General features: G+C 45.6%; 1 protein-coding gene across 2 annotated transcripts in view; it reads right to left on the bottom strand.

Annotated features, from left to right (window-relative positions):
- The window catches only part of dgkb (diacylglycerol kinase, beta), a 1,139,682-nt gene that overhangs the window by 232,437 nt on the left and 891,581 nt on the right, over positions 1-15,664 (bottom strand). The window contains exon 19 of one of the 2 annotated variants that reach the window (XM_070881012.1): positions 4,510-4,705. In XM_070881012.1, the coding sequence (XP_070737113.1) occupies positions 4,510-4,705 (196 nt within the window). Of the gene's footprint in view, positions 1-4,509; positions 4,706-10,910; positions 11,083-15,664 lie in introns of those variants that run through there. The other variant, XM_070881013.1, reaches the window with a different exon arrangement.

Here is a 15,664-nt window from a genome sequence, read left to right as displayed (position 1 = left end):
CCTTGAACAGAACAGGTGCCGGGCTTGCTTTGCTCAGCTTTTACATGAGTAGATGCGACTTAACAAGCGGTAGTCACCAAAAAGGTATGCTTTTAAAAAAAAATCTTCACGCGGAGCCAGGAGGAGCAGTGTCAATTTTACCTCGGTGTGGGAATCGAAGATAAGGGGGCCGATGCTGGCGGTGAGCTGTTCGATTTCCCCCGAGTATGATTTTAAGTCCAGAATCTCACTGACTCTGACTCTTGGTTGACGCCGGGGGTAATGACAGCACTGCCGATGGGCGAGAGCCACAACTGGTGGAGTCCTGCTCCTCCTGGCCCACAAGGAACCTTAAAAAATTAACTTACTTGGGCCTGGATCCTTGCTGCCACCAGCTTTGGTGGCAAGCTGGAGAACGTGCAGGCCGTAGTTGGCCCCGCAGTTAAAATACCATCAGAACCAGACACTGCCATTTAAATTAGGCCACCGCTTAAATTATTTGGGCTTTCTTTCAGCGTAGAGCAGGCATGACTTCCAGATTGTTCAAAGACAGCCTTTGTACTCCCCATGCATTGTGTTTACTGAGCCAGTTCTTTCAGGGTTATGATTTGTTCTGTTGATGATTTGTGAAGCTATTTGACGGAGCATTCATTTGGTCTTCAAATATTCTTTGGCTGAGAATGGCACTTCATCCCGGTATCATCAACCAAACCAAATGATCGATTCAGTGGCTTAGCCATCAGCCAGTACTGTCTAAATCTGCTTGCAACTGTTTCCTAGCTACAGAAGGAAGACGTGCAGAAGCTGAGTCAATCTGGCCCTTTGCTTGTGTACACATTTCAGCTAGTGAGTCTGATAAGTACGCTGTAAATATAACTTTTCCGTCCCTGCTTGGACTCTTTCTCTGAAGGAACAGAAGCTTTAATCTGGTGAGAGACTCGCTGTACTTTGCCTGCATTTGAAATATGACAAGATCATTTTCAGCTGGCTAAAGGAACAAAGTTGTTCTTGCCTAAGGAAATCTTAAAAGCCTTTTTGATCTAGAAGGTACCATTATAATTTGAATGATTCTACGAGGCCATCACAGAGCTGCTCCAAATAGGGAGGGATGGCACACCTTTCAACCTGCAAACTTGAAAATTAGAGACACAGGCCCTAATTATCAGTGATAAATGGCTGAAATCAGGGACATTATATGTGCAGCAACATAAATATTCCAATAATCTATCATTTTCATATTATGCAAAAGTTACGTAATGCTGGCATACAGTGAAAACAGGCATTGTAGCATTCAGTCACTGGGAAGGAGCCATGGGGGCTGAAATTCACCACCGCCCGAAACGGGCTGTACCTACCGATCCCGAAGTGTTTTTTCCGCCGTGTCGGATGAGATCACCTGTTGTGCAAAATTCAGCTCTTTGTCGTTTTTTTGCAGTGGCCCAGACATCAGTCATAATGGGGGCAGAAGTGGGGTAGTAAGCTATCTAGAGGGACGGAAATGAAGGCGGGATGGAGTCACCACCACTGTCAATCATCAGCGTGTGTGTCACTACATCTCTGCCCTTCACTTAAAGGGGAGAGTCGCTATGATTTTTTAGGTTAGGTCCACTGGGCCACCAGGGAGGGTTTCGGCCGGGCCAGTGGCCTGGCACCCAAGAGGGGGTGCCAAGCTGCCTGTTGGCGGCCAGGCCGAAGCCAGGGGCATAATTGGCCAGCCGATCTGGAAGTTGGCCGGCAAAAAAAATAAAATGGTGGCCACGGCAGTGGGCCCTTGCCTTTAATGGCCATCGCGCAGTCAAGTCCCACACACAGAAAACAAGGTGCACCACAGAAAAAGCTGTCGGGGGCACCGCTCGGTGGATGAAAGATTTTTAAAGCTGAATTTCGCTGGTGCGGGAGATCGACGGTGCGCTCTTTGATTACGCACTTAGGGCTGGTTGGCAGTGGCAGGGTGGAAATTGGGACCACCAGAAAAATCCCCGAGCTGAATTTTGCTGGCGGTGGCCATTGGACCGTGGACCGGAAGTCGGCAGTCACTCGACTCCGCCGCTTGCCTACCGCGTTCCTGCGGTAAGCGGCCTTTTAGGGGAGCTGAATTTCGGTCCCGTGATATTCAACACAATTTGCTGGCATCATCTCGAGCAGCGTTCTCAATCATTTTGCTTCTGAGGCCCCCCTCGCGTGTAAAGAAAACTCCCCGGCCCCCCCTGGGAAGGGGGGGGGGGAAGGGGGTGGAGGGAGAAAATGGCGTGTGTGAGGGGCAGGGTTAGGGGTTCATCACACATGGTTGCCATTAGCAACTGTCAAAATTCACTAGGCCTTGGCCCCTCAACAAAAACAGGGATAACTTTCCACCCACTTTACGGCGCCGGGAGGCCCTTGCACCCAGGTTCCAGGCCTCACTCACTCTCCGACAGATCTTCAATGCACTCGAAAGTGGTCTCAAACGGAAAAACAGTGATAGATTGTCCAGCACCACCACATTGTTCACCCGCATCTTCGTCATGGCTCCTATGGGGTAATTTTGTGGGCTTTTATCCCTCATGTCCACCCACGCTGATTTAAAACGGAGACCGAGGCCATGGGCTAGCATGGCAGAGTGTGATAGGCCCAAGTCTTTGCTTTCTTGCAAAAGCTCTGCCCATCCTCCTCCTCCACCTGCTGCTCTTGATTGGTTCGATGAGCGCCCACAGGCAGCATGCGCCTCTACTGGCACCAAAGGCCCGGGGCGCCCAGGCCCGGCCACCGACTTCCCTGCAGGGTGTCCCCTGCAGGCAGCAGCAGTGAGGCGGGTCCCCCCAAAGCCACCTGCTAAAACTAGTTGAACTCCCATGGCGCTGATCCTTGAAATCTTCTCACGGACCTCTAGGGGGCCACGGATCCCCGGATGAGATCCCCTAATCTTAGGGTCAAAATGAAGTTGATGGACACGTATGCAAATTTAATTGGCCTTGAATACACAAGAGAGCTTCAGTGAATCCGAACAATAAAACAGAAAATGCTGGGACTACTCAGCAGGTCAGGCAGCATCTGTGGAGAGAGAAACAGAGCTTTCACCATCGACCTGAAACATTAACTCTGATTATCTCTCCACAGATGCTCTGCCTGACTTGCTGACTATTTCCTGCATTTTCTGTTTTCATTTCAGTTTTCCAGCTTTTGCAGTATTTTACTTTTGAATCACAACAAGATGGTGGCTTTACAAAACTTTATAAAAAAAGTAATAACATTTGAAAAAAAAATCACTGTCGAACTAAAATAGCAGACAGGGCAGATTGTGCCGTAAAACAGAATTGAGAGTGCCAATAAGCAATAACTTGAAGTTTATTTAATCTTGGAGATGATTAGAGATATGCTCCTGTGAAAGGAGGAAAAGAACCAAGGAGAGAAACATAGAGGATAATGGATTTAAAATGGGTGATAGCAAATTGGCAGCCCAATAGCAAACATTGGACAAGGTGTAAAATGAGTGGCTGATTCGTTGTCACCCAATTTTTGCTGGTGAAAATTACCCCCATAGAGTAAGGGAGAAGAGGCCTCAAGTGCAATCTTCTGAATAGAGGAGATGGGCAACTGCACTCTCATGGTGCATTGAATATAAAGGTGCTCACAAGTGATCTTTCCAGAGAGAATGGCAGAAGTTACCATTTGTATGTGGCAGTGGAATAAATAAGGAGGAGCAAAGTTGTTTTAACCTCATAGAAAACTCCACCAAATCAATCCTTACCTATCTGATGACTGAGAGTGTGTGAGTGTGTTTAGATTAGAAGCTCACAGGTAACAATAATCATGCAGGAAAGTTGAATGCAAATAAATCACGAATGTAGTACTGCGGGAAAATGTGCAGAGTGGATCGTCACTAGTCAACTTTGTCCTGGTTCCAATTCCAGGTCCACGCATAAAGCAGAAAATATACTGACAGCCTAATGTTTAAGACTCCAACTGTACCTTATCTCAATTCAACTATAATTATATGGAGGTGGACTGAAAGAAGCAGGATTCTTGGCTCTCTTGAGAACTATGTACCTAATTCTGTTTGTTGGTGATCAACATAAAAATATTTATATGTTAAAAACTCCAGAAAAGCAGAAAACATTTGCATTTTAACAAAAGCTTCTTTCTGGATTAAATTTAGACTTTTGACACTGAACATGTTATTTATAGAGTCTCCTTTGGTATTAAATAAACATTTCTGCTTTTTGCTCATCTTTTAATTCATGTTGCACCTGCACAAATGAATTTCTGTATATATTTAATGCAAAATATTATAAGAGTTCCAGAAATGGCAAAAACTATTGACTGTTTTCAGAATACATAAAAATCCTGAAAATGAATTGCATTTCATGAAGTGTAAATGTATTCTTCTCAAAGGGTTAAATAGCAGAGCTTTATGGAATGATGAAATAAATTGGAAAACATCTTCGCATATGAGTCTCATAAATAAGAAAATCTGATTTGTGTATTGATTTTAGAATCCGTATCTAATGCTGACATGATTAACTAACAGACCATTTCCAGACAGCTTCCTACCTTGAACAGAGAATTTCAGCTCTTTGGCATCTAGAACTGTTGTCAGTTTATCTGGCACCTTTTTACTGATTCGATGATAACTGCATCTTTTTTTGCTCTCTCCCCAAAGGTTTGATCCACCATGTATGCTTGGTATATTCAAAACAGCTATGCCTTCCAAGGGCATATTGCTTAAATCCAGCAGAATTCCATCACACTGGGAAGAGGAATAAGAAAAAACAATGATCATATTTGAATTAAACATAGAAACATAGAAAATAGGTGCAGGAGTAGGCCATTTGACCCTTCGTGCCTGCACCGCCATTCAATAAGATCATTCCCTCAGTACCCCTTTCCTGCTTTCTCTCCATACCCTTTGATCCTCTTAGCCATAAGTGCCATATCTAACTCCCTCTTGAATATATCTAATGAACTGGCATCAACAACTCTCTACGGCAGGAAATTCCACAGGTTAACAACTCTCTGAGTGAAGAAGTTTCTCCTCATCTCAGTCCAAAATGGCTTACCCCTTATCCTAAGGCTATGTCCCCTGGTTCTGGACTTACCCAACATCGGGAACATTCTTCCCGCATCTAACCTGACCAGTCCCGTCAGAATCTTAAATGTTTCTATGAGATCCCCTCTCATCCTTCTAAACTCCAGTGAATAAAGGCCCAGTTGATCCAGTCTCTCCTCATATGACAGTCCAGCCATCCCTGGAATCAGTCTGGTGAACCTTCGCTGCACTCCCTCAATAGCAAGAAAGTCCTTCTTCAGATTAGGAGATCAAAACTGAACACAATATTCACCAAGGCCCTGCACAACTGCAGTAAGACCTCCCTGCTCCTATACTCAAATCTCCTAGCTATGAAGGCCAACATACCAATTGCCTTCTTCACTGCCTGCTGTACCTGCATGCCAACTTTCAATGACTGATGAACCATGACACGCAGGTCTTGTTGCACCTCCCTTATTCCTAATCTGCCGCCATTCAGATAATATTCTGCCTTTGTGTTTTTGCCCCCAAAATGGATGACCTCACATTTATACACATTATACTGCATCTGCCATGCATTTGCCCACTCACCTAACCTGTCCAATTCACCCTGCAGCCTCTTAGCGTCCTCCTCACAGCTCACACCACCACCCAGTTTAGTGTCGTCTGCAAACTTGGAGATATTACACTTAATTCCTTCATCTAAATCGTTAATGTATATTGTAAAGAGCTGGGGTCCCAGCATTGAGCCCTGCGGCACTCCACTAGTCACTGCCTGCCATTCTGTAAAGGACCCGTTTATCCCAACTCTCTGCTTCCTGTCTGCCAACCAGTTCTCGATCCACGTCAGTACATTACCCCCAATACCTTGCGCTTTGATTTTGCACACCAATCTTTTGTGCAGGACCTTGTCAAAAGCCTTTTGAAAGTCCAAATATGCCACATCCAGTGGTTCTCCCTTGTCCACTCTGCTAGTTACATCCTCAAAAAATTCCAGAAGATTCGTCAAGCATATTCCCTTTCATAAATCCATGCTGACTTGCACCGATCCTGTCACTGCTTTCCAAATGCGCTGCTATTTCATCCTTAATGATTTATTCCGACATTTTCCCCACTACTGACGTCAGGCTATAATTCCCCGCCTTCTCTCTCCCTCCCTTCTTAAAAAGTGGTGCTCCATGAGCTACCCTCCAGTCCATATGAACTGATCCAGAGTCGATAGTCTGTTGGAAAATGATCACCAATGCATCCACTATTTCGATGGACACTTCCTTAGGTACTCTGGGATGCAGTCTATCGGCTCCAGGGATTTATTGGCCTTCAATCCTATCAATTTCAATAACACAATTTCCCGCCTAATAAGGATATCCTTCAGTTTCTCCTTCTCACTAGACCCACTGTCCCCTAGTACATTTGGAAGGTTATTTGTGTCTTCCTTCGTGAAGACAGGACCGAAGTATTTGTTCAATTGGTCTGCCATTTCTTTGTTCCCCATTATAAATTCACTTGCACCGACTGCAAGGGACCTACGTTTGTCTTCACTAATCTTTTTCTCTTCACATATCTATAGAAGCTTTTGCAGTCAGTTTTTATGTTCCCTGCAAGCTTCCTCTCATACTCTATTTTCCCCCTCTTAATTAAACCCTTAGTCCTCCTCTGTTGAATTCTAAATTTCTCCCAGTCCTCAGGTTTATTGCTTCTTCTAGCCAATTTATATGCCTCTTCTTTGGTTTTAACACTATCTTTAATTTCCCTTGTTAACACGGTTGAGCCACCTTCCCCGTTTTATTTTTACTCCAGACAGGAATGTACAATTGCTGAAGTTCTTCCATGTGATCGTTAAATGTTTGCCATTGCTTATCCACCATCAACCCTTTAAGTATCATTTGCCAGTCCATTCTAGCCAATTCACACCTCATACCATCGAAGTTACCTTTCCTTAAGTTCAGGATCCTAGTTTCCGAATTAACTGTGTCACTCTCCATCTTAATAAAGAATTCTACCATATTATGGTCACTCTTTCCCAAGGGGCCTCGCACAACAGGATTGCTAATTAGTCCCTTCTCATTACACATCACCCAGTCTAGGATGGCCAGCTCTCTAGTTGGTTCCTCGACATATTGGTCTAGAAATCCATCCCTAATACACTCCAGGAAATCCTCCTCCACTGCATTGCTACCAGTTTGGTTAGCCCAATCAATATGTAGATTAATAAGCTAAAATGTTCCAATTTTAACCACAAGAATGTCAGTATAGCCCCGATTTTAACTCCCAGTCAGTAATCTCATGGACGTGGGCCGGTGAGGATGGTAAACCATCCGTCCTCCACATGAGCTGTTAAATCCTGGGCTTCATCTGCTTAGGCCCTGTTAGTCTCCCGCCTGAACAAGTTAATTTGCACACAGCTTTCCAAATGATTATTGATACAATCTACATTACACATTTGTTTTAATCTGAGCTCTGTCCTAATTAAATCATTTATTGGACATGGCAGTTGTTGGTAATAGCAGGTCAGTATACCACTGCACTGCAACATGGTATGATAAGACACAGTTTAATACTCACAGTGGGGATATTGGTCTTGGGTGGTGTGCAAAATGGACAATAGTAAACCGACAGTCCACTGACTTCAATGGATATCGAGCACAGTGCAAAATGTGCTGTCGATTCACTATCTTCTTTTGCACCACTATCCATGACCAATTTCATCTCCACAATTACTAAAGTGGCAAGTTATCAATGTCAATTAGATCATTGGCAGAGATATCAAAGTGGAAGACTTACTCTGTGTGCAACTGCAGCAAAATTGTTAATTCATTCATAACAAACATGTTTACAATTTCACGACAGCTACTACCCTTCCCCAGTAGATCCCTGGTACTATAGTATAATATTAACACTATGTAAAGATAAAGAGCTAGACTTTGGGCACATCATCGCCCATTTAGTGCCCATTTAGCGCCCATACAAGCGCTGAGATTCAGGCTATCGCCCATATTTGATGAAAAATGGAAACTAACGTCCGATTATAGCCCATTTATCGCTGGAATGAACTGCATCGCCCCGTCTATTTAAAAAAAAAATATATGATGTCATCACTCATGCAAGGCCCAGAATACTGTTTATAATGGAAACTAGCGCCCGATTATTGCCCAGATTATAGTCGAGAGCTACTTTTGGCATTTCGCCCATATTGCGCCCAAATGATCGCTCGCCCAAAAAGACACTCAAGTAAAGCTGCACTCACCTGACCTTAACTTGGCAGCATGGACGCCATTTTGTAACTCAGAGGATCTTTAATAAAATGCTGCTTCAAGTGGTTGGGAGGAGAAGTAATTTGTGAGTGATTTTAAGGGCTTTTTGAATCTTGCCAATCATCTAATCACATTGTATTTGTTGAGGACAATTTAAGCAAACAGATTAAGGCATTTATAGTGATTTATAGTATGGGGCTTGTAATTTCTCAACTTGTATTGATGACTACTCACATGTGGCTGAATAGAAATGGGAGAAGGTTCATTGAAGAGCATGATCTGCCCAATCAAAGAGATGGCAGACTGCTGAGGAGGAGACATTACGCCCAATGCATGTACAGGCATAAGCTATCATATCTGGACTTGTCCGATAACATGTGCGTTAGAAGGCTGCGATTCCGAAAGAAGGTGAAATCAGTGAGATATGCCGGCTAACTAAGGGAGATTTGCAGCCTACCAGCACCATCAGGATCTCACTGCCCATTGAGGTTAAAGTTAATGTGGCACTTTCCTTCTACGCATCGAGCTCCTTTCAGGCCTCAGCTGGTGACATTTGCAGTATCTCTCAACATGCCACACATTATTGCATTCGACAGGTGACTGAAGCCCTTTACGCACACAGGATAGACTTTATAAACTTCCCCATGACCAGGGAGGCACAGAGTGAGAGGGCTTTGGGGTTCGCGAGAATAGCAAACTTCCCCAAGGTGCAGGGAGCAATAGACTGTACGCACATCGACCTGCGAGCACCTTTACAGGATGCAGAGGTGTTTCGGAACCGAAAGGCATTCCACTCCCTGAATGTGCAGCTCGTTGTCAACCACAAGCAAATAATCATGGCAGTAAATGCAAATTTTCCAGGCAGCATCCATGATGCGCACATCTTGCGTGAGAGCACAGTCTCTGGCCTGTTTAAGAGTCAGCCACAAGGTCATGGTTGGATGCTGGGGGATAAAGGATATGGCCTTGCCAGCTGGCTCATGATCCCCCTGCGTAAGCCCCAGACAGAAGCCGAGAAGCGCCACAATGAAAGCCATATAGTCACATGCAATATCGTCAAAAAGACAATTGGAGTTCTGAAGCAACGCTTCAGATGCCTGGACCACTCAGGAGGCAACTTACAATACCACCCTAAGCAGGTCGCTGAGTTCATTGTGGTGTGCTGCATGTTGCATAACCTAGCTATCAGGAGAGGACAACAATTGCCAGATGGGACCGCCGGTCCACCTCAGGAGAGAGGGGAGGCAGAAGAGGAAGATGAGGAGTAGGTCGAGGACTTCGGGGAGGACAATCAGCCTGGCGATGAACCCATGCCCCCATGCCCCCCCCACACCACTGGAAAATCCCCATGGTAGTTACGCAGCAGCAAAACTGTTGCGCCAGCAGCTCATAAATGAACGCTTTGTGTGAAGTTTCATCCTGGCCTGGCCTGGCCATTGTTTGCAACCGTTGTATTGATGTTTTACCTTACATTATTAGAAGACACTTCACAGCAATTGTAAAGTGAAATAAAAAAAATAATAATTCAACAATTGATTTAAAATATTTTTTTAACAAATTATTTTTTAATACCAACCCCCGCAACCCCCAACAGTCAACCAATTTTTTTCAACAACAATATAACGATAACACTCTCCCACCATCCCCAACAGTCAACAATCAAAAATAAAAATAATATAGCAATAATATATGGCACCCCCCCCTGCACCTGCAGCCACGCTTCCCTCCTCTAACTTGAACCCCCTCGTCGTAACCCCCAATTTCCTACTTAATCCCCTAGTAATGGGACCAGGACGTCTTGCAGCAGAGCACCTCAAGGGCTGCTGCTGAGGGGGGGGTGGGCGGTGACGTTGGCAGAATGATGTCAGTGGGTCGAGGAGAAGACATTTGCGAAGAAGTCAGAAGGAAGTTCATCCTCCTGTCTCGCTGGATGGTGGTACAGCACCTTGGGGTGCAGTGCCGTATCCCAAAACTATAGTGTGCCGCAAGCCATCGACAGAGTCGGTCGTTCGCCCCATTGCCGCAACCATCTGCCCCCACGCCCTCCGATATTCTGGCAGATAATGTGGCAATGTTGCCGGTCAACCCACCAATCACCTGGAGGAGCTCTCGACCGATGTCGATGCTCGCCCTTGACAGTGACACCATGTCCTCGTTGATATCTGCCCGTCGCAGCATGTGCCTACCTCGCCAGCCCAACCTCCGTGGGGTCGGCGTGGGCACTGGGCGACTCGGAGTGCCCTACTGCAAGCTGCTTGGCCCGCTAATTCATCCGTTGCGAATGACGTGGCCGCAGGTACCACAGATGACCCTTCAGGCTCGTCATCCTCCTCCTCGGTCGTATCTTGTTGTTCTTCTTCCCCCATGGTGAGCATGACCTGCAGCAGTAGGGGTGATGCTCCAGGGGCCTCCTGTAGCGCCTGGGGAGTCTGGGGAGCTGGAAAACATAACTGAGGTTAAGAGAAGAGAATGGGAATCATGAGAATGCTTGCGCTACGCAGGCATATGTATGAGGAGCAACACTATTGCAATAAATGTGAACGAGAGACGTTACATATGATTAACATGAGAGTACAGGAGAGTACGGAAGCTGCATGCATAACATTACATCATTCATATATTATAATCAAATGGCATTAAATTACTTTAAATTACCACTGGTTTACCACTGCTTTACACTTTACTCACGTGGCGCAACAACGGGATCTGCACCACCAGGGGTGGCAGAACGATTATGCGTGCCCATTAAGTCTGCGGCATGCTCCTCCAGATCGGTCATAGGTGAAGGTCAGCAGGCCCTCCTCCGGTGCGCCTCTGCTCTGCCTGATTCTTAGATATCTTCCTCTGCAAATGTGACAAGAGCATGGCATAAGCTAATTGCCTAGTTACTATTACGGAAACACAGCAGATATTGTAATCCACAATTAGTAACCCCACATGCTATTCATTGTTAACATTAGCGCTATATGCGAATACGGTTTGTATCCAATGGATGCATGGTTATAACATCGACATTCAGAGAAAATATTTAATAAAATCGTGTTTAGGAACTAATGCTTGCCACCAATCCTCTCGCATACAATCTCCAGGAAAGGCCCCATCCACGGGCTGTGCCATTCAGTGCCTCAGGTGAGGGAGGCGGTTCATTGGAATCGGTGGAGGTCCCTGAGGTGGGGGAATCAGGACCGCTGTTGAACTGGTGAGCTCGGCAATGACAGAAGTGTAATGGGAGGAGGCACCGTGTCCCTGGGCTGTGCTCAGAGACCTCTGTGTGGCTGGAGCTAATGTCCCAAAGTGTCCCAGCGCAGACAGTGAGCCAAGGCAGCTCTACCCGAGTCCAGACTGGGTCCCTGTGTGACTGTCAGCAACCGGAGAGACTCACACAATCTGGGTAAATGTGACCGGACCCCTCAGCGCTCAGTCGTGCCCCCATCCACGAAACTAACCAAAAAGGAGATAGTGCCCAAGTTAAAGAGTTGCTCACAACACACAAGCAGCGATATAATTTAATAATTCTCCTAAACTAAAGTAGTAGAAATGCCGAGTGTTTTCAGTCTGTCTGTTTCCAGTCATTCCTTTTGACCCAATTTTTGATCAAAGCGTTTAAATAATAATTAATACTGTTGATTAAGTTTAAGGCATCTCAGCAACATTAGAGTAAAAGGTCCAAATCTTAACAGGGAAGCTATTAAAGATTACCCAGCTTAATTACAGTCTGGCAGATTAACATTCTAATTAATGAGTCAGTGCATCATTACAATTATAAATTAATAATTTAATACTTACTCTTGCCGATGAAATAAGACTGTTCCAGCACTTGCGGCACTGGTCTGCCTCTCGTCTATCGTGGGCCACAGATGACACAATAGTGGTGATATAAGAACATAAGAACATAAGAAATAGGAGCAGGAATAGGCCATAAGGCCCCTCGAGCCTGCTCCGCCATTCAATAAGATCATGGCTGATCCGCTCATGGACTCAGCTTCACCTTCCTGTCCGCTCCCCATAACCCTTATCCCCTTATCATTTAAGAAACTGTCTACTTCTGTCTTAAATTTATTCAATGTCCCAGCTTCCACAGCTCTCTGAGACAGCAAATTCCACAGATCCACAACCCTCTGAGAGAAGAAATTTCTCCTCATCTCAGTTTCAAATGGGCGGCACATTATTCTAAGATTATGCCCTCTCGTTCTATTCTCCCCTATCAGTAGAAACGTCCTTTCTGCATCCACCTTGTCAAGCCCCCTCATAATCTTATACGTTTCAATAAGATCACCTCTCATTCTTCTGAACTCCAATGAGTAGAGGCCCAACCTACTCAACCTTTCCTCATAAGTCAGCCCCTCATCTCTGGAATCAACCTTGTGAACCTTCTCTGAATTGCCTCCAAAGCAAGTATATCCTTTCGTAAATATGGAAACCAAAACTGCACACAGTATTCCCGGTGTGGCCTCACCAATACCCTGTACAACAGTAGCAAGACTTCCCTGCTTTTATACTCCATCCCCTTTGCAATAAAGGCCAAGATTCCATTGGCCTTCCTGATCACTTGCTATACCTGCATATTAACCTTTTGTGTTTCAAGCACAAGTACCCCCAGGTCCCGCTGTACTGTAGCACTTTGCAATCTTTCTCCATTTAAATAATAACTTGCTCTTTGATTTTTCCTGCCAAAATGCAAAACCTCACACTTTCCAACATTATACTCATTCTGCCAAATTTTTGCCCACTCACTTAGCCTGTCTATGTCCTTTTGCAGATTTTTTGTGTTCTTCTCACACATTGCGTTTCCTCCCATCGTTGTATCGTCGGCAAACTTGGCTACGTTCTACTCAGTCCCTTCCTCCAAGTCGTTGATATAGATTGTAAATAGTTGGGGTACCAGCACTGATCCCTGTGGCATCCCACTGGTTACTGATTGCCAACCAGAGAATGAACCATTTATCCCTACTCTGTGTTTTCTGTTCATCAGCCAATCCTCTATCCATGCTAATATATTACCCCCAACCCCGTGAACTTTTATCATGCAGTAACCTTTTATGTGGCACCTTGTCAAATGCCTTCTGGACGTTCAAATACACCACATCCACTGGTTCCCCTTTATCCACCCTGTTCGTTACATCCTCAAAGAATTCCAGCAAATTTGTCAAACATGACTTCCCCTTCATAAATCCATGCTGACTCTGCCTGACTGAATTTTGCTTTTCCAAATGTCCTGCTATTGCTTCTTTAATAATGAACTCCAACATCTTTCCAACCACAGATGTTAGGCTAACTGGTCTATATTTTCCTGCTTTTTGTCTGCCTCCTTTTTTAAATAGGGGCATTACATTTGCAGTTTTCCAATCTGCTGGGATCTCCCCAGAATCCAAGGAATTTTCGTAAATTACAACCAATGCATCCACTATCCCTGTTGTTACTTCTCTTGAGATCCTAGGATGCAAGCCATCAGGTCCAGGGAATTTATCCGCCTTTAGTCCCATTATCTTACTGAGTACCATCTCCTTAGTGATTGTGATCCGCCCATATTCTCTGGTATATCTGCGGGGGGAGGTTCCCACACCCACCTCAGGTTAATTGGCCCCACCGAGTCTCCACCTCATGGACTAGTCTCGTTTGTATCTTCGAGGAAGGCTTTTGCCCTCCTTTTTCCTGCCACCTCCTCAACATTCTCTCCCGACTCCTCATGCTCCATCTCCATCTTATCTGCTTATCAATACCTTCAAAAAATGACTCCTCACAAACATTCTTTCTCGCTCTCCCTCCCTTTGCCTTCTGAGCATGTGCAGATGACCCCTGACCTCCTGAATCGCAGGAAAAGTTCTTTGCCTAAAAAAACCATGCATGCGCAGAACGACCATTACTATGGATTCCAGCCTTGCATGAATTAGCTTAGTTAATTGGGCAGCTAGTGAAAACTGGTTCCCTAAATAGGCCAGTGAGTCAGCCAGGAACAGTATAAATAGAGGGGGCTTTGTGCAGACCTGCACGGAGTGCAGCGGCAGGTCAGAGTGCAAAGGTAAGAGTTTGGTGAGTGGGAGAGTTCGGGCAAGTGGGAGCAGGAGGTGTTGTTTTGTATTGTTTTCCCCACCAGTGCTGACTCCCCGACCTGGGAGGAAAAGAAAACAAAGTGTGATGTCACAGCAAGAGGTTCGGAGACATCGGAGCGGCCTATAAAGGCCAGCTGGTGCAGCTGCAGCAGGGTGAGAAAGCAAAAAAGTTGAAAGAAATCGAAAGGTGACATCACAGCCAAAGGGGTAAGTCATTGGCTGGTGATTGATGAGTAGTTTTTTCTTTTTCTTTTCTTTATCAGTAAGTAACCTTTAGCATTATTGTTGCCAAATTAAGTTAATCTAGAGATTAAGTCATGGCAGGAGAGCTCAGACACATGTTATGCTCCTCCAGTACTATGTGGGAAGTCAGGGTCGCTTCCAGTGTTCCTGACGACTACATGTGTGGGAAGTGTATCCAGCTGCAGCTCCTGACAGACCGCATTGTGGCACTGGAGCTGCGGGTGGATTCACTCTGGAGCATCCATGATGCTAAGAATGACGTGAATAGCACGTTTAGTGAATTGGTCTTACTGCAGGTAAAGGGTCCACAGCCAGACAGGGGATGGGTGACCAACAGGAAGAGCAGTGGAAGGAAGGTAGTGCAGGGGTCCCCTGCAGTCATCACCCTGCAAAACAGATACACCGCTTTGGGTACTATTGAGGGGGATGACTAATCAGGGGAGGGCAGCAGCAGCCAAGTCCATGGCACCGAGGGTGGCTCTGCTGCACAGGAGGGCAGGAAAAAGAGTGGGAGAGCTATAGTGATAGGGGATTCTATTGTAAGGGGAATAGATAGACGTTTCTGCGGCCGCAACCGAGACTCCAGGATGGTATGTTGTCTGCCTGGTGCAAGGGTCAAGGATGTCTCGGAGCGGGTGCAGGACATTTTGAAGGGGGAGGGTAAACAGCCAGTTGTCATGGTGCACATAGATACCAACGATTTAGGTAAAAAACGGGATGAGGTCCTTCAAGACGAATTCAGGGAGCTAGGAGCTAAATTAAAAAGTAGGACCTCAAAAGTAGTAATCTCAGGATTTCTACCAGTGCCACATGCTAGTCAGAGTAGGAATTGCAGGATAGCTCAGATGAATACGTGGCTTGAGGAGTGGTGCAGAAGGGAGGGATTCAAATTCCTGGGACATTGGAACCGGTTCTGGGGGAGGTGGGACCAGTACAAACCGGACAGTCTGCACCTGGGCAGGACTGGAACCAGCGTCCTAGGGGGAGTGTTTGCTAGTGCTGTTGGGGAGGGGTTAAACTAATATGGCAGGGGGATGGGAACCTATGCAGGGAGACAGAGGGAAGTAGAATGGGGGCAGAAGCAAAAGATAGAAAGAAGAAAAGTAAAAGTGGAGGGCAGAGAAAACCAAGGC

The sequence above is a fragment of the Pristiophorus japonicus genome, chromosome 5 (genome assembly GCF_044704955.1).
Source record: "Pristiophorus japonicus isolate sPriJap1 chromosome 5, sPriJap1.hap1, whole genome shotgun sequence".
Lineage (NCBI taxonomy): Eukaryota > Metazoa > Chordata > Chondrichthyes > Pristiophoridae > Pristiophorus > Pristiophorus japonicus.
This window is presented reverse-complemented; position numbering and strand designations above follow the sequence as displayed.